Genomic DNA, 24511 nt, shown 5'->3' with positions numbered 1-24511 from the left:
AAGGCTTCGAAAACTCAAGGTCTGTACATTACTTCACTACATACAATTTATACGACTCGAGCCTTCAAGCTTAAAGGCTCGAGCGTTAAAGACTCGAGCTTTCACGACTCAAGCTTCGAACCTTGAGGGTTCGAGCCTTTAGGGTTTGAACCGCGACTTGAGCTGTTAAAGCTCAAGACTCGAGGCTCATTTTAACAACACTAGTCTATACTTCTATGTCTGTAACACTGCTAACATACAAAAACAATATCATCCGCATCGACTCGACTAATTCAACTACTAAGAAACAACTGCATTCTCACTGCAAATCACGTACGTATAAATCAATTAACAAATCAATTCCTTAAACATAAAACCAACCAGATAATCCTTATCGACAATTATTTCCATCCATAAAAGCCTGATCAATTCCACCGATTCCCGAAACAACCCAATCCCATCAACGAGAGTCCATTCCCGAAGTCAGTATCATTTACGACACAATTAACACTAACGCGTAACGTTAAACTAACCAGCCTCGCAACAGCACACACAGAAACACTGTGACATCTATTACTAGAACCGCGTCTAAAACACCGATATCTCAGCGGTGAATCTCCGTGCGGATCGTGATCCAGCCTCGTCCAATTCTATTTGCCCATCGACGTATCTCATTACACCGGCAATGCGAAAGTAATAAAATTAAAGTGTCCACGCGAGTCGAGCCTTCTCTTTCTCGCCAGATGTTCGGTTTATCCATAATCTAACGAACAAACGATCCCTGGTTTCATTAAATATGCGCGCGCGCGAGCTCGATCCTCTCTCGTTACCAGCCAAGGAATTTCGTTCGTTAACATTGAACGTATGCAAATCGCTCGAGACAAATTCTTTTTCACCGGTGGCTCCAGAGGAGGCCGGGACACTTCCGCGTAATCTCGACTTTCTCGCGGGCGAGAAGAGATAAAACGATCCCCGTGGACCACGGACGATCTAAAGGTTCCGAAGGTGTGCACACGTGCGCATCGCTTGAACAGCCGTTTGCTACCTGGAAAGGAGACACGAGGACGGCGATTCCAAGTACCTACAATCGACGTATCTTATCCGACGGTTTTCTCTCCTTCTTATCTGATTTTCAACCGGGGGGTAGGGTGGTCCCCTGTTTTATCGCGGGAGTGAATGTGAACCTTAACGGTGGGACAGATCGGACGAGTGACCGATCGAAATCTTTGGCCGGTGATCGTTTAAGGTAGTTCTTCCGAAATGAACCTAGTAAATTCGCCTTTAATAGATGAATCGCTGCCACCGTGAAACAATTTCCGGGTGTGGGGTCCCGGGAATTTTTAAATCTGACAAAGTCGTCGTAACTTTCGCGTCTTAATCCTCCCGGGACGAGTAATAATTAATAAGAAGCTGGCTGCACGAATGGCGAGCATCAAGCTCAGAAAGAATGTGTCTAAGAAACCTGTTTGGGGAGAGCCAATATCTTACGAGGTCCTCTCCTCTCTCCCTTTCTCACTCTTCCTCTCTTTCCTGCCTCTACGCGCCGTGGAAGCACACGTGTGCACCTTCTCGTGCATTGCGACACGCACCGTTCTTCTCCCGAATGCTCAGGTGTTAGCAGATATTCCCATTTCTGCCTTTTGTGCCTTGCTCCTTTTGCATCCACGCTGGTCGACTTCTTCGTCGTTACTTTACGCATCCGACAATACCGACCCCCGTGCAATTTTTCGATCGATTTCACGGAAAATGGAAATATTATCTTCGATTATTTCGTTAGGAGACTTTGCGAATCAAGTTGATGTTTGTAGTTGATGCACAATACAATCTGGCGATAGGTGTTCGTAAACGTATATATTTAGGTCAAATTGGAAGCATCGTGTTGGTATCAATTTTACCCCAAGTCGTAGTTTTATTCTTAATGGTACGATTGCGAAAATTTGTTAATTCAGTTGATATTAGTTGTTAATAGATACTTCAATCTAGCGATAGATGAATATAGCTCACGAAAGTATCAATTTAAGTTATTAAACACCGTTATTAAGATAGTCCCGATAACGATGTTGTAACATCCCAGATAACACATGACGCCTTAAAGACGCCTATATTACGGCTATTTTAGGTCTAAGGCGTATTTAAACCGTCTTCAAGGCGTCATGTGCCATCTGGGATTCAATCAAAACAGAGCAACGCAAACAAGTTGTTTTAAATTCCGACTAACAAAATCCTCCCGCGATTATAATCCTATTTTCCTACACACCGTACGATACATGCACACTTTTGGGTCAAAAAACACGCGAAACGAACGTCATTCTAGAACGTGTTCCTGGAAATCGTGCAGCGAACAGTCCCACGTTATCGCCACCAGAGGGGAGAAAAAGCTGGTCTCGCGACGTTCAAGCGTACAAATATATGTATACCGAGCTCCGGGAAAATAATTGAAGGCAATTGTTATCCGGTTCAGATGAAAAATCGTGTTATCGACGGCCGAGCAGCAAACCCTTTCTCGCCGCTACAATGTTGGGGCTTATGTTATAGTTTACAAACAATCGGGGCGTCGGAGAAAGAAGCATTTCTCGTTGGACGATTACGGTTTTATCGTAATTAATTGCGATAACGGGGGAATCGAATGACCGCGACATAAATAAATGTGATTCTCGCCTTAAACCGCGCTGTGAGGATCGTCCGTGGCTCGATGATTGTATTCGCCGCGGAAATTGATTAGGGTACATGATTCTGCGGAAATATTCGAGTTAGAATGACCGACTATCACTGAACGAAATTTCACGTTAAATCCCAGATAGCATATGACGCTTAACGACGCCTTGAAGACGTCTTAAAGGCGTCTTGGACCTAAAATAGCCGTAAAATGGGCGTCTTTAAGGCGTTATGTGCTATCTGGGATTGAGTTTTCGTGAACTTCCCAGTCCGAAACCTTGTTCCGGTTTTGTCCTCAATTTGACATAAGTCATGTTACAAGACTTTCTGTCAATTTCTTTTACCATTTTGTCAGCTGGCATTGCCTGGAAAACCCAAGTCAAATGCGGAAACAGATGGCTATGGTTTTTTAGACAACTTTTGTCATTTAGTGCTGGCAATTTGCTCGAAACTTGGACACAACTGGTTATCAGGGTTGATGCATTTGGGATGAAATGATTTTTTTGTGGTGTTCCATATTCTAATGAAGTTTAACCTTTAACTAGCGAGGTGGGAGTCTTATTATACTTATTACACAACTAATCGAGGGGCTCATAACAAAAACGATTGTCAATATAACCTTGTCAATATATCAGCTTTTCTTGTGAAAAAAAAAGCTTTGGCAAAAGTTGTTGTAGGGACACTGGCAGTACCCTAGGTCATTTTTGATAGCAAGGCTCTACCATGTTGTGTTCATACAAAAACCGAAACATTTGATAAGGGTCGTTTTTGTTATGAGCCCCTCTATTTTTTTTTGCATTATCGTGTAAGAAAACATTGCAATAAACAAGCGTCCCTGGTTGGATAAAAAATATTCCAAAAAGATCAAATAGCCACAGGTGGCGATCGTGATATGTTTCTAAGGAAGTGATCCTAATGAAATTGTATACAGTAAAGAAATACTAATGACTAGTAGCCAGTATCAAAGATCGAATCTACGACCTAAAATACTTCAAAATCACGAATTCTCGTCTAGGAATATCACTGTCAAACCCAACTGCCTCAAATTTCTTAAAAGAAAAAACAGAAACGAGGGAAATGACCAAAGTCTCGAAGAAAGGAAACACGAAAGAAATTTCCGAAAAGTTCCACGTACGACGAATCCTTGGGGAAAAATCCACGCGTAACAGATCGAAACTAGGGGGCACGAGGAAATAAAATTTCGTAACGAGAAATCGAAATTATCTTCGTACGGGTGCGAGAGGCAGCGAGTTATCTGTGCTCCACATAATTAAGTTAGCAACGGGCACGGTACGAGCCGGGAGCTCCGATTAATCATTAGCTGGCTGAGAGAAAGAGAGATACCGGCGTATTTATAATTCTATTATTCGAGAGAGAGAGAGAGAAAGGAAGAGAAAAAAAAAAGAAGAGATGAGGAAAAACAGAGGTTCGACGATTGTCGGGAGATCTTTTAATCGAGCGCCGTTTACACCCGCTATTTACCTTTCCTCTTTGCCGCGCGCAAACAAAAGACTATTTGTATCGCATCACGGGAAGACACTTAAAAGGCTCCCGACGCTTGTGTGTAGGAGCGCAAAGTGCTAATAATTTTTCTGTCAGCCACCGACTGTAAAACCATTCTCCCGTTGCAAACCGTCGCTTCTGTCGCGGTTATCGGGGACTGCCGAGCCACGATTAATTAACGAAGAATGAAACAACGCTAGGTAAAATGTGCGCGTTTACGTGGTCAATAGGGAACAGCTTGTTCTATCGTTAAACCAGTATAACAATAGGAATATGAAATATTGTTTTATTTACATTATGGGTACGTTCTGGTGTAAACGGAAAAAAAAGACTTTTTTAGGGTTTTTGTAAAAAAAAAAAAAAAGGTATAACATATAGAGTAAACAATCAGTTTGGGGTTATTAATATACATTTAAATAAAAAAAACCACCAAGAAACCTCGACAATCCATTCGTGAAGGTAGCCCCATGTGGTGTCGTTCCACTTTTTTGTCTCCTCCAGCCCCACCCCCTCGCGGTCAGGTGTACATTTGGTCACTTACCTTGGCCATGGTGATGGTGTTCGCAACGGCATCTAGATGAACGAAGACGGATAGGAGGATCGCGGCCCGTATCATCGGGATGATCATCATCGTGTCCCTCGGCTGGTGCCGTCCTCGAGGCTCGAAGGACCGTAGCCGAGACACGCGCGCGTACACGCACTGGCCCACTCACACGCACTCACTGTTCCTGGCTGTTGCACATGGCATCCTCCTATTCATGATCCCTGTTCGTCCCGTTTACTAATCGCTGGAATCCTGGTCCCCTATCCTCACTTTTAGCTTGTCTATCCCCCTTCCCCGAAAGATGTTCCAGGGTACTATTTGGGTAGCCAGAGTTTGGGTCCTGCTCCACACACCCCCCCTTTTTTTTTTCTCTTTCCTCGAATTGCCCGATGATCGAATAGATCACGATCCGTATACGCGGGGTGGTGGTTTCGTATGATCTGGCGTGCACAGGAGAGAGGATCCCTCTCCTCGTTCGTAAGGACGCGAACGCGTGTCCAGCCGTGGCAAACGCTGCCGAGCAACTGGCACTTGCCCGCCCGCTGGAGCGGCCTGTCTCGGCAGACTCCCCAGTTGCAGTTCCCTATGTGGTAACGGCTCCTCTTCGCAAGCGATCCGGGGATTTCGACGGTCCCGAACTGAGACGGGAACCGGACCCCCGTCCCGTTCTCCTCCCTACGGGGCCTGGCGTCACGCGTAGCGGCGTAATGTGTCCCTGGTGTGAAACGACGGACCGAACACCGCCCGGGGTGGACACCAACGGCGGAAATGGGAGCGAGGTGCGATTGGTCCCGTTTTTTCTTCTTTGAGATGTTTCGAACGGTGGATTCAAGGCAATTTCGTTATTAGACGTTGAGGATGTTTTTGTCGTTTTTAAGAAAAACGCCAAGTGTCAGATGCCAAGTGTTTTATATACTATGTTATTGTATTCGTTGTGTTAGTATTGTGGTATTATGGAACAATGTGATTTGTGTTTTTAGAAATACGTAGGTAAAGGTGATTCAGAATGTAAAATTACAAACGAAGATGACATTCTTCCACCTATTTTTTTTTTTTTTTTTTTTTTTTCGAATAAATGGCGGGATCATGTATCATCGCACTGTTCTACGAAAAATACGTTGGCTGGCGTAGAAACATTTATTTGCGCTATTATGTGATCATCCACCAGGTAAACATATCCGTCTTTCAAAAATGTTTTATTCAAGAACGTAATTGTAAAAATAAAATTTCATCAATAAAACTTCATCAAATGTTACACTTAAATATCATGTGAACAAAATATAACCATTAGTAACGTAATAATTATTACACCTCCGTGTGTGAAAAGTTACAAACAAATCGTTTATTGAAAATATTTGTATATTACATTCACACCTGTTCTCCACTTGTATCTACTCTCCGTATTCAGAAATTGACTTGTATGCACGATTTTATTTTTATCATTCCTCCTTATCTCGATCCGAGTAGTATATCACCGTGTAGGCATGATTTCGTTTTTAACATTGCTCGAATTACTGTCAGAGATAATTATGACGATGATGCTTTTTTTACGTCTCGTTTTCGTTTTTCGAACGGTACAGATCAACTCGCGATGAACAAATTTATTTTACTTGGACAACGCTAAGAAAAATGGTCTCGTAATAAAGCACCAAGTGTCTGAACTCGTAAGAAAAACAAAACGAGCTTTTTGATTAGCAAGAATATTTTTAAACAGGTAATAATAATGATATGCATTTTCATTTATATTTTGTGGAAATGTTTCTTTGTATTCATATTTGTGTTTAACTAAATAAAACAGACGTCTTACAATTTACCCCGGGCTGGGGCACATTGTAACAAAGATTCTGATTTGTTTAAGATGAACATAAATGTCTAAGTATCAAATATTTTGTCACATATTTACACTCAATGAGTTGACTAAAGATCTGAGCAGTAAGTCACGCAAATTAGTTCCTGATCGAGGAAAACACTTTTGAGAAAAAATTGTGAAAACTTTTTCTCTTACAATCTGCCCCGGTCTCCCCTATATCTGTAGTCACTGGGCCAATGAAGCACGCGCGCGGTATCCGATCCGATACAAATCAACTCCCGACGCCTGGTTTCGCCATCCTCTTCGCGCGTCACGCGACCGACAGAGGCGGATTCCGCGGGGGACCGAAGATTCATGAGTCATCCGGGGGATTCGAAACCGATTCAGAAACTGGTTGTTTCTTCGATGGAATGTAGCTTTTAAACATCGAACCGACCGTGCTCGAGGGGCCCCCTCGGCTACGGATGGGGGTGAGAGAGGGTGCAGACGGGGGGCCGTCGCGCGTTTAGGAGTGGAACGCCCGTAGCTACACCTGTGGGCAACATCCACCGTTCCTCATTAAATTTCAATCGGTGATCTGATTTATTCCCCCGTTGTCTGTGGTTCGCGCTTGCGACCACGTTTCGCCGCGATTGTCTTCCACCGACAACGACCGTCCGCAAAAAGCCTTGAATCGGGGAACAACGTTGCCGCATCCTTTTTGAATTAAACCGATCGCGGACGCAGATATTTGTTCGCCTTCGGGGGTTTCGACGATATCTCCGATTTGTTCACTTTATTTTTCGTTTATTTTAACCCTAATTAGGAGTTGCGTTAAGGAAACATTTCACTGGCAATGTTTTTTCAGTGAATTTTCATTATTGAGTTTTGTTTTTCGTCATTGGACATTTCTTTTTTTACTTGGATCTTACGACGTTATGAAATTTGTTATTAATAATGTTTGCTCACGATAAATAACGAACTAGTAGTCACTAGTCACAGTAACACCATTTTTCGAATGTTTTGATGTCATTTAAAGAAGTTCCGAACTGCCGATCGTGAAGAAATGTTCCAGGTATTGTCACTAAAGTGATAAAAAGTAGGCGTATTAATCTGTAGTAGAAAAATGCAGTTAGCGGGTTATTTTTTAACGTAAGTAAAGTATTTCTCAAATATGTAGATTTGTACTTAACCAGTGAGTGAGGCCGGTTTTACGTGGGACGCACTGTAGTATAGAACGTTTGCCCTTTTTATTGTAATTTATGCTTTTAAAACGTTACAGACCGGAAATGTCGTTTGACGTCTGTTATATACACCTAAACCGTTTTACTCCGACAACAATTTATATCAGTTGTGCAGTTAGCAGTAAGTTTAAGAAAGTAATAAATATTTCACTACCTTCCGGAAAAAACTTTGCTGACATCAATAAACATTTCCTAGAGTTTTGTATGGTCTTCGCTTTAATATTGACACTTTCTCAGTCGACGATAGTAGCGCGCGATTTAAAATTGGAGCCGTGTACAATTTACAAAAATCTGTAGCTGGTTACCACACGTTTCAGACATTAAAATGTGAACAAAAATAAACAAAATTTGCATTAAATTTCATGCTTCTAATCACTTGTTATGATAATAAGAAAAAATAATAATAAGTAAATACATTTACGTAACAATAAAATTTAATATCTCTTTCTTGTACAATTTCTGCAACATTTGCCTTTTCATTGTTCCGGATCAGGAATATTTTCCATTCCGTTCGAAGGCTCATTTTGATGAACTTGAAACCACTTTATTATTAGATAGCTACTGTAATCACAATTACGAATCATAAAGTCATTTATTTGCCTTCCCATAAATATAAAATGGCAACCAGTTATACATCTGAAATTGACGTAGATTACGTCAGCGGTAACCAGTAATAGATTTTAAAATGACGCAAAACTACGTCAGCAGTAACCAGTTGCAAATTTTAAAATGACGTAAAACTACGTCCGCGGCTACAAATAGTATTAAAATAATTTCACAAATTTCTCAGTCTAATCACACAAAATGATATCTACCAGTAATTAACCCAACTGTATTATCTTCATCACTCGATTATTATAATTCTACTACTACAATCACTTCGTACAATGTTCCAAATGCCCCACACCGTACACAACCAAACACCCAAACAACTTAATCCAAAATCTAATACGATTATTTCACTGGGCAATAAAATCACTCAAACGATACAATTTATATTAGGTATCTGGAAAATATACGATCGCATTTCGTGAATTTACAAGATAGTATCGTGCGCTGACACTCCGTACATATCCGTATACGTCTTGTGGACAAGATTCGGCGTAAGTCACGAGATTAAGCACGTCGTCGGATTTCAAGTCGACCGTACGTTGTCGCGTGCCCATCAATAATTCTTAGGGTTGTCGCGTGCAAGCAATACCTGTCTCCGCGACACCTGCTCGGGACAAGCGGACACAATGCCCCGGCTTAATCGGCCAGAACGATCGAACTCTTCTCGATTGAACCCCGTTCCCGTTGGTAGGCGTACCGAGCAAGATAATAACTTGCTGTAGGTATTGCTCGGCTACCCACCTACGTGCCCCGTGGGTGTAATTCGCTCTGTAGGATTCGCCATTAACCCTTTGCCTTGCGACATCGAGTCAGACTCGTGCTGAACTTTCCAAAATCGATTCGACAAATATAAATATTATTAATTTCCTTTGTGTCGAAGTAAAATACTATTTTTCTGGTAATAATATTTAACATTTACATTAAATATACAGTTGCGATCAGTACAGAATTCCTTTCGTTTCTGGGAAACTATCGACAAGAAAGTAATTCTGAAGACTGCAGACGTCAAGAAAATCGTAAGGCAACGGGTTAACTGTCCTCGATCGTCTAACAGCTTCATAATATGTATATCGTAACCGAGTTTTCTTTTCACTTTCATAGACGAAAGAAATCTACCGAGTTTGAGTCGTAAATAATTTATTAGATCGAGTTATAAACCTGATAACCAGTTGTGTACACCGACGAGCAAACTCGGCTTCCGCTAGGGGAAAAGGTGGTGTAAGAGATAGGTCTCCTACCACTTGGTAAATTTATTTCAAGTACTGAAATAAATGTTAAACCGGGTGTGAATTTAACATAAATTTCAGTAACTCCCAAAACTAAATGATAGGAGACTCTTCGCTTATCTCATTTTTTCTCCTAGTGGAAGCCGAGTTTGCTGGTGAGTGTACAAGTTTCGAGCAAATTGCCAGCAGTCAATGGCAACATTTGTCTAAAAAACCATAGTTAGCTGTTTCCACATTTGACTTGGGTGTTGCAGGCAACGCCAGCTGACAAAATGGTAGAGCACCAAATGAATATAAAGTGAACAGACTCAACTACGTTAATGTGCTTGAAAGGAACCTTTTACCATTCACGAGAATTATGTGTTTATTCGAGGTAATTTATCTGGTTTCGAGAAAATAGTACATCGTTTCCAGATTGGCACGTGAATTTCTCGGATGTAGATGCTACTGGTAGTTTATGGGACATTTTATTGCCGCGTAATTTTCCGAAAAATCTCAGATTTCAAACAACTGACCAGCTAAAACCGGAGACTATCCAAACATCAACCGAAGCATTTTAAACAACCTCAGCAGGAGTATGAAGAACACTAAATTCCTGAACACGAATTAATACATGTAGTGATTCAACAATTTCAACCCTAGTTCACTAAACTATCCTGTGACTTACATCATTGCTAATAATTCGTAAAGATGACAACTGAAAGAAAACACGCAATAATTCAGAAAAATATTACTACTATCGAGGTAGGAACCTACGTTACTAAGTATTTACGATAGTCAGACTTAAAAATAGTGACAAATTGTTCCTGTATATAATAATTCAGCAGAATCTGGACGCACGTCGACAATATTGACGGCAGGAACCGTGCCAATTTCCGAGAATCGCGAATTCGAGGTCGTAAGTTATACAATAATTGTAACGATCTAGGGTTAAGAGAAACGACATTTATCATGCAACGCGACAGAAGAGATTTACAAGACTGGCACGCTGTAGAGGAGAAGAAAAAAGTTCCGCCGTCGAGCGTCACGATTTTGGTGGTGATTTTCCTTTCTCGAGGGGAATTCCACCGTCGAGCGTTCGCGAATTCTGAACCCGGCCCAGTGATTGTCGTCCCTGTTGCTCCGTGCACGAAGGGACTTAACAGGCTGCTCGTTGGCCGAGCCGCTGTCGCGTCGGCCGGACAGCAACTCACTTCGTCGTCCACCACGGCACACCTGTTCACTCAGGTATGCGATATCCTCTCTTTTTCCCTCCCCTTCCGCCACCGTCTATCCAGCTCTATCTCTCTCTCCACCCTTCTCCTCTCCCCTCGCTAGGCCGTCGACGTTCTTTTGTCTCTTTCTTGCTCCTCCGATCGGGACACGCAGAGATGTCGGTGTGGTTTACCGTTGTCTCTTCGGTGATCCTGGACCCACGGTGTCGACTGGTCCACTCGTGGCCATGTAAACTTAGCAGCCTAACCCTGCAATTTTCTACCCTGTAATGACCATCGTTCCCCCATCTAACCCGTAAACGTTTGCCCCCTATTATCTGACACACGACACGTCGATCGACTTTGGTTTTGCACCAGCGATGATGAACACGTGATTGGTCCCGGATGTGTCGAGCATTGCTTTTTAATGTTTTTATCGAGCTTAACCCTTTCATTCGTAAATTATTTAAAAATGACTAAAGAAATATTTTATCGTATTTTTGTGTATGTTACTTTATATTATGTATATACTCATTAAAAAGTCAGCGTTACACCTGGGGATCTCCTTGTAAGTGCCGAGGAGCCCTCCAGCACTTATCGAGGATTTACTGACTCGCTCCATTCGACATAAGTACTTTCTTTCGATACCGAGTATAGTATCGTATCCGAAAGTACCGATACTAAAAATACTTGGTATCGATTCTTCATTCATCTCTAGGCTCAAGTATAATGTACTCTGTCGGTTGCTTTAAACAAATACATACTCCGTACCCCTTTAATTCATGTTTATATCGAAGCATTTCGTTGTTGCCTGGATAGTTTCCTAGCATATTCAAACGGTAGAAATCACAGCCTCGTTATCGGCTTGCGATCCAGGATATCGGTTGTCGTCTATTGTGCAGAGCCAGTCGTTCGCCGGCTGGCTCGTTAAAATTCATCTTCTTCCATCCTCTTTTCCCGTCCGTGGAGTTTACGGTGCCGGCAGGTTTCCATTTATTACCAACGGAGATGCCCACGGGGCCCGTAGTCCTGACAGTTTCAGATTGTTTCGGACCGATTGGAACGAGTGGTCGGTTCAGTCTATACCGGAGGGGGTGAACGGGGGTTGGGGGGGGCAGCAGAAGACCACTTTCTCTCTCTCTCTCTCTTTCTTTTTCCATCCGAGACTCGGCCCTCGACCTGCTCGAGCTGAAGAACCAGACAATAGGACGCCAACATTCGCGCGCCGTCGTCCGGTGCACTTGTCTTTTTCGGTGTTGCTCGTTTGTTAGCGTGCCTCTACCTTTCGCACGGTCTAATGCGCCGGGAAAGTCGTTCGTTGCTTTCCTGATGGGACAGCCCTTGACGAACTTGTATTCACGGGTGATTCAACGTCAAGGGGGTTGCACAGGGCTTGAAGAGGGGGAAAGATGCTGCTTTTTTTTTTAATTTCAAGGTCTGCTCGCATTGTCAGACTCGATTGCAGTTTCTAGAAGCAGTATTGGTCGGAGGATAATACTATTACTGGCAGAAGTATCCGTTACCATTCCCATTGCATATTTTATATAAAAATGTTATAGTTAAAATTAGTAATTGCAATCTATATTGCTATATATCCTGATTAGCATATTTCAAATTAACTTGAACAATAAAATAGAACTAATAAAAGAAAAAGACTAACTTTCAACAGTCTCGTAAAATATCTGCTTCAGAACTCGCGTTCCATCTTGAAGTTTGCAGTATCTATATGAGGGACACTTTTCACACGTTTGACGTCCATATTTTTCTAATAATATCGTTCGACTATCCTCTTCGTCCGTGACATTCCATATGTTGAAAAAGTACACTGAGTAGATGCTTATATGGTTCATCGCTGAAGACGACCACGCGCACACGTATGCCTAAAAAGAATATTTTAAACGAAACTCTCAGATTATCATAGATTAAGTATGCTCAGTACGAGGTCGATTCATCTTCTTCGTTATAAGCTCGTCGCTATCCCTGCCAATTTAATTTTGCCTATCGTTCGAACTGAACACGAGCCTCTTAGAAGCCGAACCGATTGACTCCACGAATTAAGCACGATTGGCACAGAAAATATTTACGCCCAATGAATTTTTTCCCCTAAAAATTGCCCCTTTCAAAATTTTAATTTTTCTTTCAAGAATTTTTTTCAACGTTATGAAACTTTTAATGTTAATTTTTAACCGTGAAAATATAATCTGCAATGTTCAAACTGCGCCTCACAATTTTTTGCAACTCAATTTAACAAATAGTTTTTAAACAACATATGATTGAATATTGGCTTGGGTTAAATTCACCGAGTGTGACAACTACGTTGGAAAAAGGGGTGACAACGGAGGGTTAAAAAAAAAAAAGGTGTCCACTCGGCAGAGCTGTACTCTCTAATTTCCGTTTATATTTCTGTACTTACGGTTTGTTTCAAAATTCGCGAACACGCGTTCATGGTGTCGAGGATCATCGCGCAGGTTTTAGCAATGTGCAGATCTTGCATCGCCTCTGTGCTTTTGTAATCCTTAATATAAGCGTCGAGATCGTCGATTAAGAGGACCGATGGCAGAGTGGCGAATGTGTGCAATTCGACCAGTCTTCCCATGAGCGCCTCGTAGTTCTCCAAGTACCTGAGTTGTAAATGTTCTTTGTTAGGTGACTTCTTATTTTGTAAATGCTGGTAACGCGACCTTATTGCATACAGATACTTCTTTTGCTGTTTTCAATCTAACAGTTCTATGTCAGATATAATTTACCCTAAATAAAGTATTTAAAAAGTAATAACAAGGAAATAAACAGAAGTTTAAAAGTATGCAACCTAGATATGTTGATAAAGAGAAAGTGTGTGATTCATTTATGTTATTATGCTAGGCGACATGTTGCATAAATAACTTCACGGAGATTATGGAAATCGGCATACAAATCGGTATGCAGCATAGTTTAAACCCGGGTCAGGCTTAAAGGCAGTCATTAAACCGGGCCTCGCCTTCTTCCATCCTCTTTCTTTTGTCTATGATTGAAGCTATTCAGTTTTCCTCTCTGACATTACATAAACATTCACGAAATATTATACATAGTATGTATCTAATTTTTTGCATGTACATAAACAATATTTTATTAGAGACCTTTAAAACCCAAAGACTTTAGAATCAGCTACATTGTAAAAGAAAAAAAATTTGTCAAATATTCGAGTAATGAATAATTTTCTACCGCAAAATCTTTCAAACCGATTTCCTGAAAATTTTGCTTTCTTTATTGTTAGTTCTGTTACTCATTTAGCAAACCGGCTATTCAATGAATTATCACTGATTGTTTAAAAAGCGTATTCTTTTGAAAATGACGTCCCATGGATTGATCAAAGCGCAATCTACATACTGTGTATAGTAGTATAACGAATACATCCGTCAAATTTATGTTTCGCACGAGGCAACAGAAGCCAGTGCCCTGAGCGCAGCGTGATTTCCATTTAAAACGGAGCAATTAGAACCGGGGGAATTTTCCTCTTTCGCCAGAACCTCAGTTCGACGAATCCTCGCGGACACGGAATCTCTCTTCGATAAACAAACAGACGATGAGATCCTCGATCGTTTATTTTTACCGTTTCTGCCGCTGCCGCGATGAATCCGGGCATAAAAATTGCGAACTCCCCGTCGTTTACTCGACGGTAGAATCAATAAACCTATCGAAACTGACTCGCGCGTAGCACAACATAATATACAATCTGAAGTATCACCGTTGTTAGATCAAACAAAAAAAAAATAGAAAAAGAAGTACGGGCGTAACATCTCCTTCTTTAACTTCCCAGATTTTCTGTTCTTTGTCCACCTAATGGATAATAACATCCATTTAAAAATTTCGTTCACTCCCCCCCTTCCCTAACCTCAACCTTCGATTTTGATCACCGAGCGAAGCGTTAACCGACATTCGAGACTCGAATTCTACCGAAAGTAAGGCAATTTCAAAACAAGCTGGAAATTAAGTTTAGTTAAGTGGGCATAAATCTGACGCTCTTTTTATAGAAACGAATCCCGAAGGCCGTTGCACGTGCAGAAGCGCCGCAAGAAAAGTGTTCCGCTTACATAAATCTCATCAGCTTGAAAGCCGCGGGTGCTGGATTGCTTCTGTCGTGACAGGCCGCCGGCAGGCTATCCAACGGGGCTGGTGTAATGTAAACGACACGGCGTCCTTCTTCGGCCCAGTAAATTGCTGCCTGCGAAGGAAAACGATTCCGGAAATGTCGGGACCAATCGTGACAAAAACAGACCCCGTAACAAATACTAGCCCCTGCGACACCACACTTTGAGGGGATACATCGCCTCTTTAGTCTTCGAAAATTTTTAATTCTTTTTTCTTACTGTTTTGTATTACCTCTTCTCGCGTTATTTAAAACGTTTTATGTGAACACTCGAAGAAATAGCACAGGCAGATATGAAAATGGCGGCAAATAACTTTGGGGCATTGTACAGTCCGGATTATGAGTGTGTTTAGTATTATAAATATGTATTTGTTATTTTGGTGTTATCTCGGTGAATTTTTAATTACCATACAAAAAACTTTCACATATGTTCAATTGGGAGCATGTATTTGCGAATATTTTACCAAGTTTCATGAAAATCGGAAGATGAATTGTTTCAGAACTACATCCGAAAATTTTATACCTACTATACTGGTCAAAAGTTGAACTTAATTATCACATAAATCAGTTTTATCAATTATACTATGTACCAGTTACGAGACAACCCGTATTGTTTGTGAAATATTTCATGAAGTGTCCTTTATATTGCACGAATGTATTTTTGATTTTCAGGAAAATTGCTGAAATTGTATTGAACTAGTTTTCATTGAAATAACAAATTTAAGTTTCTATTACTGGAGAAAATGATTATGGCTCGAATATATTCTATAGTTTGGTGCTACGTAAATTACTTTGCTTTATACTTTCACATCTTGAAAATATTATGAGGGGTACCGAAATAATTGCTATGAACTTCCATTTCCGCGCGGATTATAATATTAAAATTTTCTATCAGATTTACCTCGAACATAAAAGATTTGCTTAATTTTGCCGGTCCACAAAGTAACGTCGATTTCACATTATGCTTCGGTGAGAACATACTTTATTTTGATTAATGAAATTCTATTTAGGTTATGCGATTACCGCAATTTGTCATACGAATTCTTTCGTTCCTTCGGTAACTATAATTGTACACCACCAATTAGCGTAATACTTAAAGGAATGGAAATCAAAGTTTTACTTTGGAGTTAAAATCTTACGCTTATCTATTGTTTTATACTTATACTTTGCGCAGCGTTTTGTAACCACGTATTCAACGAAGAAAATTTGAACTGAATGTTCGTGTTCATTACAAAATACTGACAACGTCATCTTTGGACAAAAATAGTAACACGATTATAGTGATAGAGACATCTGACGAGACGCATCCAAAAACTGTATCGATTGTCTAATATAAGTGGACGTATAGGTTATGAAAACATAAACAGAACTCGGCATATGTTCGCAAATTTGTTTACGATGCGTGTTGAATGAATGCTGAACAGAAACTATGAGCAAAGTCAATTTGAACAGTATAACATTCGCTTTTACGTGTTAAGTTTAAACTTGTGTTTAACTTGATTGGGAAACTCCCACATTAAAAGGATGAGTAGCGAAACACAAATCACTAATATCGTCAACGATATTTTGGTAAATATATTTTGACACTGTTTGAATGTTAGTCAGTGTAGATTTCTTATTACATATTCTATTACATGTCATCCATTATTTGCTATCGTACATTTTGATAGGGTAGTCCAGTGATAGAAAGTAAGAGATAGATTAAATGTAATCATAATTGCTACTCAGCATTTTTAATTAATTTTTAAACGAATATAAGGGTCTGAGAATCTGAGTTAATTGAGATAGTTATGTTGTTATATATTTTCATTGAATTTCATTAGTGCAATCAACAAACAACAACGATTTATTACTATAATCTTAACAATAACTTGTATGGAAATATTACAGAAAGTAGAAGCCATAGAAGAAGCATTCAGTTGTGTGCTTGTACATCATCCAAATAGTGAAAACGAAAAGATATCATCATGGCAAACAGAGCTAACATCTGCTATGTCAAATATATCCAAGGAACAGCAAGAGAGTGCTGTACGACAATATTTATCTATGGCAGCAGCAATGACAAATCATAGACGGTTACAGTTGCTATTGTCATTACTTGAAAATTTAGTTACATCCAATGTCTTGCCAGCAAGGTATGCATTATTAATACCACTATGAAGATGCAGGGTATCTTGCAATTTAATAATATAATCAAATAACAAATGATTTATTATTTGATTATATTACACATGCAAAATTGAATCAGTTTTACTCATTGCACGCGAATCAGAAAAATATCTACTTTTTATTTCAAATATATTTAAATTTAAGTTTCTTGGAAGAAGAAATTAGTACGAGACAATTTTATTTTATATTTTTTACTTGTTTTCACACATAGAATCCTCTAATTTTGAGCTGTACCACTCATTGTGGAGCATCTTGTATGTAAAACTACAATATTAATAAATATTTACACATACATTTTTAGACTTGTATGTGAGTGTATATTAAGTTGTGACAAACTACAGTATCAGCTAGAAGACTTTTGGGTAGAATGTTTTGTCCTGATCAGACATATTATTGGAGGAGTTGATTATAAAGGTGTTAGAGAAGTAATGAAAGTAAGTATTGTTAAAATCAATATTGTAGGCATGTAGAGAGGAAATGGAAAATTTTAATTGTGATGTCATAGGGATGCAAAGAAAAAGCGCAAACTATTCCTGCACGATTAAATGCATCTGTTCAACCACAGTTAAAAGCTTTGGAAAATGTAATTGAGTACATTTTTGACCGAAATGCTTGTTTATTGCCAGGCTATTTTATTGTAAATGAAATTCAAAAAGCTTTTCCTGATGGCAAAAATTGGCCACACTGGGTATGTTGTTTAATCGTGAAGTTTTCAATGTTTGTTGATAAAATTATGACTTATGCGAATGATCATTTTTAGAAATTAGCAAAATTACTTTCAAATTTTGTCGAGAGTTTTCGCACCACTGCACAAATGGTGTCTATTGTCGGACATTCGAAAATGTTACCGGTTGTAGAACATACTGGATATGCAGATTTGATTAATCCTTGGGTACTCGATACCACAACTCTGAAATTTTCTTTGAAAGGAAATTTGCCATACGATGAAGACTTGCTTAAACCCCAAACTGGATTACTTAGATATGTTTTAGAACAACCCTATAGTAGAGATATGGTGTGTTCAATGCTTGGTTTACAGAAACAGGTATGCCTTGGTTTTAAAATGAAAAGTATTTTAAATTTCTGTAAAAAAGTAAAAGTTAAATGTGTTGTGTTATTTTCTTTATATTACAGCAAAAACAACGGTGTATAGCTCTAGAGGAACAATTAGTTGAGTTGGTTATTCTTGCCATGGAACGAGCGGAAAATGAAACGTTACCAGCTGAAGGAACGGATGGAACTGTTGCGAATCATTATGTATGGTTGCATCTGTCGTCACAGCTTATATATTTTGTACTTTTTTCATATGCCTGTTTTCCGAGTATCGTAATGGCAATACACGATAAACTAGCAGGCAGGGATTTGAGAAAAGGGAGGGATCACTTAATGTGGGTCTTATTGCAATTTATTTCTGGAAGTATTCAAAGAAACCCGCTATCAAACTTCTTGCCAGTATTAAAATTATACGATCTTCTTTATCCAGAAAAAGAACCTTTACCTGTCCCGGATTATAGTCAAGCGTTGTGCACACATCAGATGGCTATCACATGTATATGGATACACCTGTTGAAAAAAGCTCAGTCTGAACACTCAAATATTCATAGACCAATACCTCACACATTGAAACTACACCACGAATTTTTGCAACACTTAGTAATGCCCAACACTTCTCTTTGTATGGGTTCAGATTATCGAATTGCTTTATTGTGTAATGCGTATTCAACGAATCAAGAATATTTTGGTAGGCCGATGGCAGCATTAGTTGACACCATACTTGGTACACAGAAAGGTCAGCAACAACAACCAATGCAGACATTACAAAATAATGCTGCACTCGCAAGTGGTCCAACCACGCCGTTGTCTATGTCCATTTTGGATTCGTTAACGGTTCATTCTAAAATGAGTCTTATACACAGTATTGTCACTCACGTTATTAAGTTAGCCCAATCTAAAAGCAGTATGGCATTGGCGCCAGCTCTAGTGGAAACATACAGTAGGCTACTAGTATACACAGAGATCGAAAGTCTCGGTATTAAAGGGTTCATCAGCCAATTACTTCCAACAGTTTTCAAGTCGCACGCATGGGGAACATTGTACACGCTCTTAGAAATGTTCAGTTATAGAATGCATCATATACAACCCCATTACAGAGTGCAACTCTTGTCCCATTTACACAGTCTCGCGGCAGTACCGCAGACTAATCAGACACAGCTCCATTTGTGTGTAGAAAGTACTGCTCTTCGTTTAATTACTGGTTTAGGATCTGCCGAAGTACAGCCACAATTATCTAGATTTTTATCAGAACCAAAGACCCTTGTTTCTGCGGAATCCGAAGAATTAAACAGAGCTTTAGTGTTAACACTGGCACGGTCTATGCATGTCACAGGGACAGGATCGGATAGTCACAGTGGAACGTGGTGTAAGGAATTATTGAATACAATAATGCAGAATACACCACATTCATGGGCGAATCATACTCTTCAGTGTTTCCCACCAGTTCTCAGTGAATTTTTCCAACAAAATAGTGTACCGAAAGAAAATAAACAGCAGATAAAGAAGGCAGTAGAAGAGGAGTATAGAAACTGGGCTTCTATGAGTAATGAAAATGACATCATTGCACACTTTTCCGTACCTGGAACACCTCCTTTGTTTTTGTGCCTTTTGTGGAAGATGATTTTTGAGACTGATCGCATTAGCCCAATCGCATATAAGATTCTAGAAAGAATTGGTGCTCGAGCTTTATCTGCTCATCTCAGAAAGTTTTGTGATTATCTTGTATTTGAATTTGCAAATAGTGTGGGTGGTCAACACGTAAACAAATGCGTAGATACAATCAATGACATGATCTGGAAGTATAATATAGTGACCATTGACAGACTGATTCTTTGTCTAGTACTGAGAACTCATGAAGGGAGCGAAGCTCAAGTGTGTTTCTTCATCATTCAGTTACTGTTACTGAAAGCCATTGAATTTCGAAATAGGGTTCAGGAGTTCGTTAAAGAAAATTCTCCGGAGCATTGGAAACAGTCGAATTGGCATGAAAAGCATCTTGCTTTTCATAGAAAGTTCCCAGAAAAGTTTGCTCCTGAAGGTATTATGGAGCAAACTAGTGGAGGACCTAGTCAATATCAAAGTCTACCTGTTCATTTCGGAAACGTGTGCTTACGATTTTTGCCAGTTTTCGATATTGTTGTACATAGATACTTGGAAATCGCAGCTGTATCAAAAAGTTTAGAGACATTATTAGAACATTTGGGGTGCTTGTATAAATTCCATGGTTTGTATACACTTATGGATATGATTTACAGTGCTGACTTTATATTCAAATGAAATTTATATAATTTTAATTTTGTATACTAAATTTCAGATCGACCTGTAACATATCTTTACAATACATTACATTATTATGAACGTAAGTTGAGGGACAGACCACCACTAAAACGACGCCTAGTTTCTGCAGTTCTGGGTTCATTGAGAGAAATCAGAGCGCCTGGATGGGCCCTCTCGGAAGCTTACCAAATGTACATGACGCGATCATCCGACGATGTTGTTACGTGGATGCCAGAATTAGATTACTACATCCGTTTAGTACAACGAATTGTAGAAAGTAAGTCATTTTTTTTTTCATATTAACGTTCGTCGAATTATATTTCCTTCTACACAATATTTGTTTTAAAGCAATGTCAGGTACAGCTCACTTCCCTGCTACTGATTGGAGATTTAATGAATTTCCAAATCCTGCTGCACATGCACTATATGTTACGTGTGTGGAACTCATGGCTGTTCCAGTTGCTCCTAATTTGGTTGCTAATTCATTACTGGATGTGGTTGCAAAAGGGTAAGATAGAAGATATTATTAATTGTTTTTTTAAATCACTTGAAAAATTTTGATAAACATTAAAATGTACCAGATACACAGTGATACCGTCAGATGAAATTCATTTGTGGATAAATTGTGTTGGGTTATTATTAGCTGCTTTACCAGAATGTTATTGGTCAGCAATTCATGATCGATTAGTGGAAACTATTAACAGTCCAGGATTAGCAAATTGGCAGTATAGTAATTTAACACCGTTTCAAATGTTTAATTTCAACAATACTCATAATAGTCTGTTGGAAAACAAGTATAGTTATATGTTGGCATTAGCCCACTCTGTGTGGCATCATGCTGGTGCTGGACAAATAACTACCATGCCTCAGTAAGCGTCAAGTTGAATATAATTCTTTATGTTTTAAACGGGCCAACGTAATATAAATTTATTATGATTTAGATTCATTAAAGAGAAACTTCAACCGGTTGTAAATAGCGAAGAACAATTGATATATGCTTGTCATTTAATTGGACCAACTTTAGCAAGGTTCAATGCCGAAAGACCAAACTGTGTAGTAGAATTGGCGGTCCGCTTATATGAAATGCTCGAACAAGTCGATCGTCATCAAACCCATTTAAAATATATGGATCCAGTCTGTGATTTATTGTATCCTTTTACTGATAAATTTGCGATTGTATTATTTTATTGTTAGATAAAGCAAACTCATGTTTTCCTTAACATCAGCTAAATAGGTATCACATAAAGTATATGTTCGTCGGTGATATGATGAAAAATGAAGTCGAATGTATTATACGAAGATTGAGACCATCTTTGCAAATGCGACTACGATTTATTGCACATATAAATATAGATGAAATTCAGTCTTCCTGAGATATTCCAAGTACAAGCAACGTGGATGTGAATACGTGATAATGCGAAGATTCTTGAACGTATACACGTTGTTTCAATGATTTTATTTAATCATGATGAAATTATTATTCAGATTTTTAAAATACTCCTAAATGCATTTTTTACATGTCAAGTATACATGTATATTTCGTATAAAGAAAAAGGAATTTTGCTATGAAATCAAGCAATGAACACAGTCCGAAATAAAGGTATTCCTCCAAGTATTACGAATACAATAGAATTAAGGCTTCATTCTCTAAACAATATATTTATAGCACTTCTTGCGATATAGATTCACACAATAAATGTGACAGGGCAGTACTGATGCATTGAACAGGTTCATAATATACAATATTGTCACGATAGAAGGCATAAGTTATGAAGCTCTCGAATTTTTATCTTTATAACCTAAGGAAGCCTAGTTATAAGAAGACATTCTTCGATATGTTTTTAAATTAGTCACTGGAAATTTTACTAAATCATTACTGTAATACTGCAACATGTACTGTGCATGTATTACTTTAGAAACCTAAGTTAAGTAACAACATACGCATATAAGTGCGCGTAGTAAGAGTAAAGTGTGTAATATCGCACATCGTGGAAGTATTCCGCTCTATTAAGTATCTTAAAGGTTATCATAATCAACGTTTCCTGCATTCATGTCCTCGATCAATTTGGCAAACTTTTCGTGGGAACATTCGTTCTCTTGCACAAATGGCTGTGCTTTCATTTCTTGGACCCATTCCATCTAAAATAAATTCAGAATGTTAATAACATTTATATCTGTCCTAATATGTAAAAATAATTTTCGGAAATTTTGTTATTACTATATGCGTGAAGTTCGCAGCATTAAAGTTCATGGACTCCTTATAAATCAAAGCCAAAGCCTTTCGTCGTTCAACCCAGGGCCACATCAGTATGTCCACAATACCTGGTTGAATTCCTTGAATAAAAAATGTAAAAACAATGGTGACATTTTTACTGTATCATTAAAATTTACAAAATAAAATAGGAATTTAAAAACCTCCAAAGAAAGTAGTTCCACGAGTTTTAAGTTCTTCCTCAAATTCTCCTAATAAGTTTGATACCTCTGCTATAATTTCACTGAGTGGCCTTTTGTCATTACCGTGTATGCAATTTGAAAAAATGGTAACAATCTGAAATTATGATAACAAGGTTATTGTTACTAAAAAGAATACAAATAAGTATTTACATACATATATTTATTTCTATTCATTAATTTCTATTACCTTGGAATAATGATCCAATAGCTCTAAGTCACGAGCCCTTGTTGTTTCATTGTATAAAGGAGGCTCAGGATATTTTTCATCCAAATAATTTGCTATTACTATGGAATCTACAATGACTGTACCATCAGTATCGACAAATGCTGGTACTTTATCTTCAGGATGTATCTACAGATTACAAAAAATAAACGAGTATGTTTTATAATTATAGTTGTATTATTGCAAGAGAAAAAATGATTAAAAGTTAAATATTCTTTTTGGGTCCTATTGATCCAGATAGAATATAAGAATTAAACATCGACATCATAAAATATATGCATACCTCAAAATACCATTCCGGCTTATTTTTTAAGTTGATGTTAACAATGTCGTGAGGAATTTTTTTATAAGACAATATTAATCGAATACGATGTGCAAAAGGACAAAATTTCATGCTATATAAACGTGCTTGTCCCTTTACTTCTGCAGGCTTTTCAGAGCCTACACAGAAACATGATCAATTTCAATTGGTTTCGCAATAAATACAGTGCAAATGTTTATGCAAATATAAATTTTTATGGAGTAGTTTACGATGTTAGAAGCTAAAATCGAATAAAAATTCATTTATCCTGTTATAGATTCTATCAAGCTCTATAAAAATATAATTGTAATTAATCTTAAAATACGAATAAAAACTTCGTAGTTCTTGTAGGCATTCAGGAACGCACTGATTGCAGCTGATTCATCTGATTATAGATTCTAATCACGTTTTATTACTAAGACAATTCTTTGATTTTTACAAATGTAACATGCTCACCAGCTCCAAGATGTACACTGCTCATAATTGCTAAATGTTCTTGGTTTAGTAAAACACGATACTTTACTTTGAAAAATTAAAAAAATTAAAAACGGCAGATACGTGACTATTTATAGTAACTTATATAGTTTTCACCAGTTATTATTTCTGAGTAAGGATAGTAAAGGAATGTTATGAAATAATAAGAAAATAAATATGTCTTCAACTTTCACTCATTTGAAACTGAACGCATCAGTGGTGACCTGCAAACACCTACTGACTGCGAGGATGCGGCAGAGACTGACAGTTCGCAATTTCGCATTGTGTTTCTTTTTTCAAAGAAACTAGGCTAATACTGCGCATGCGTGTAGGTCGATTGATTGAATCGAATATTTGAATGGAATCGGGTGACGCAACGTGTCGCATACTTATAGATTAGAAAACATACAAGTCATAATGTTATTAACAAATACATTATGATTTCTATTATATCCATCAATAATCGTAACGACTTGAACTGTATCGCAATTCTGTTTAATTTTCAATTATTGAAGCTTAATCCATGTTTCTGAGCTTTTAATCTCGTGCTTGATGCTCGAAAGGCTTCTTGAGAAATTGTTGAAAAATTCTTCGGATAACTATCACTTAGATAACACACACATCATTTTTTCAACGATTCTGTTTATTTCTCGTAACATATATACATAGATTACTGTATAAAAATATTG

General features: G+C 38.5%; 4 protein-coding genes across 4 annotated transcripts in view; 1 reads left to right on the top strand and 3 right to left on the bottom strand.

Moving 5' to 3' along the window:
• Window positions 1-4875, bottom strand: part of LOC107190244 (SPARC-related modular calcium-binding protein 2) — a 26940-nt gene extending 22065 nt beyond the window's left edge. Inside the window, exon 1 of the mRNA XM_015579019.1 lies at window positions 4679-4875. Within this exon, the coding sequence (XP_015434505.1) occupies window positions 4679-4768 (90 nt within the window). The 5' untranslated portion in view covers window positions 4769-4875. The remainder of the gene's footprint in view (window positions 1-4678) is intronic.
• Window positions 4876-12400: 7525 nt separating this feature from the next.
• On the bottom strand, window positions 12401-16003 carry LOC107190169. The gene is made up of 4 exons (XM_015578921.1): window positions 15773-16003; window positions 14816-14946; window positions 13159-13366; window positions 12401-12625 (listed from the first exon to the last, which is right to left on the bottom strand). Exons 1-4 carry the CDS (start codon window positions 15848-15850, stop codon window positions 12401-12403), a joined length of 642 nt encoding a protein of 213 aa, XP_015434407.1. The 5' UTR covers window positions 15851-16003.
• A 265-nt stretch (window positions 16004-16268) lies between these two features.
• Window positions 16269-21743, top strand: LOC107190199 (mediator of RNA polymerase II transcription subunit 23). Its single transcript, XM_015578964.1, has 11 exons — window positions 16269-16440; window positions 16762-17006; window positions 17342-17474; window positions 17546-17728; window positions 17801-18085; window positions 18175-20317; window positions 20408-20647; window positions 20719-20878; window positions 20952-21239; window positions 21312-21518; window positions 21605-21743. The coding sequence occupies exons 1-11, from the start codon at window positions 16396-16398 to the stop codon at window positions 21741-21743; spliced, it is 4068 nt and encodes a 1355-aa protein (XP_015434450.1). The 5' UTR covers window positions 16269-16395.
• A 321-nt stretch (window positions 21744-22064) lies between these two features.
• On the bottom strand, window positions 22065-23982 carry LOC107190214 (pyrimidodiazepine synthase-like). Its single transcript, XM_015578984.1, has 6 exons — window positions 23805-23982; window positions 23331-23488; window positions 23012-23176; window positions 22786-22918; window positions 22589-22704; window positions 22065-22509 (listed from the first exon to the last, which is right to left on the bottom strand). Exons 1-6 carry the CDS (start codon window positions 23827-23829, stop codon window positions 22387-22389), a joined length of 720 nt encoding a protein of 239 aa, XP_015434470.1. The 5' UTR covers window positions 23830-23982; the 3' UTR covers window positions 22065-22386.
• Between the last annotated feature and the right edge of the window lie 529 nt (window positions 23983-24511).

The sequence above is a fragment of the Dufourea novaeangliae genome, unplaced genomic scaffold (assembly GCF_001272555.1).
Source record: "Dufourea novaeangliae isolate 0120121106 unplaced genomic scaffold, ASM127255v1 scaffold168, whole genome shotgun sequence".
Taxonomy (NCBI): Eukaryota; Metazoa; Arthropoda; class Insecta; order Hymenoptera; family Halictidae; genus Dufourea; species Dufourea novaeangliae.
The sequence above is the reverse complement of the archived record's forward strand: the minus strand, read 5'-3'. Positions and strand labels throughout refer to the sequence as shown.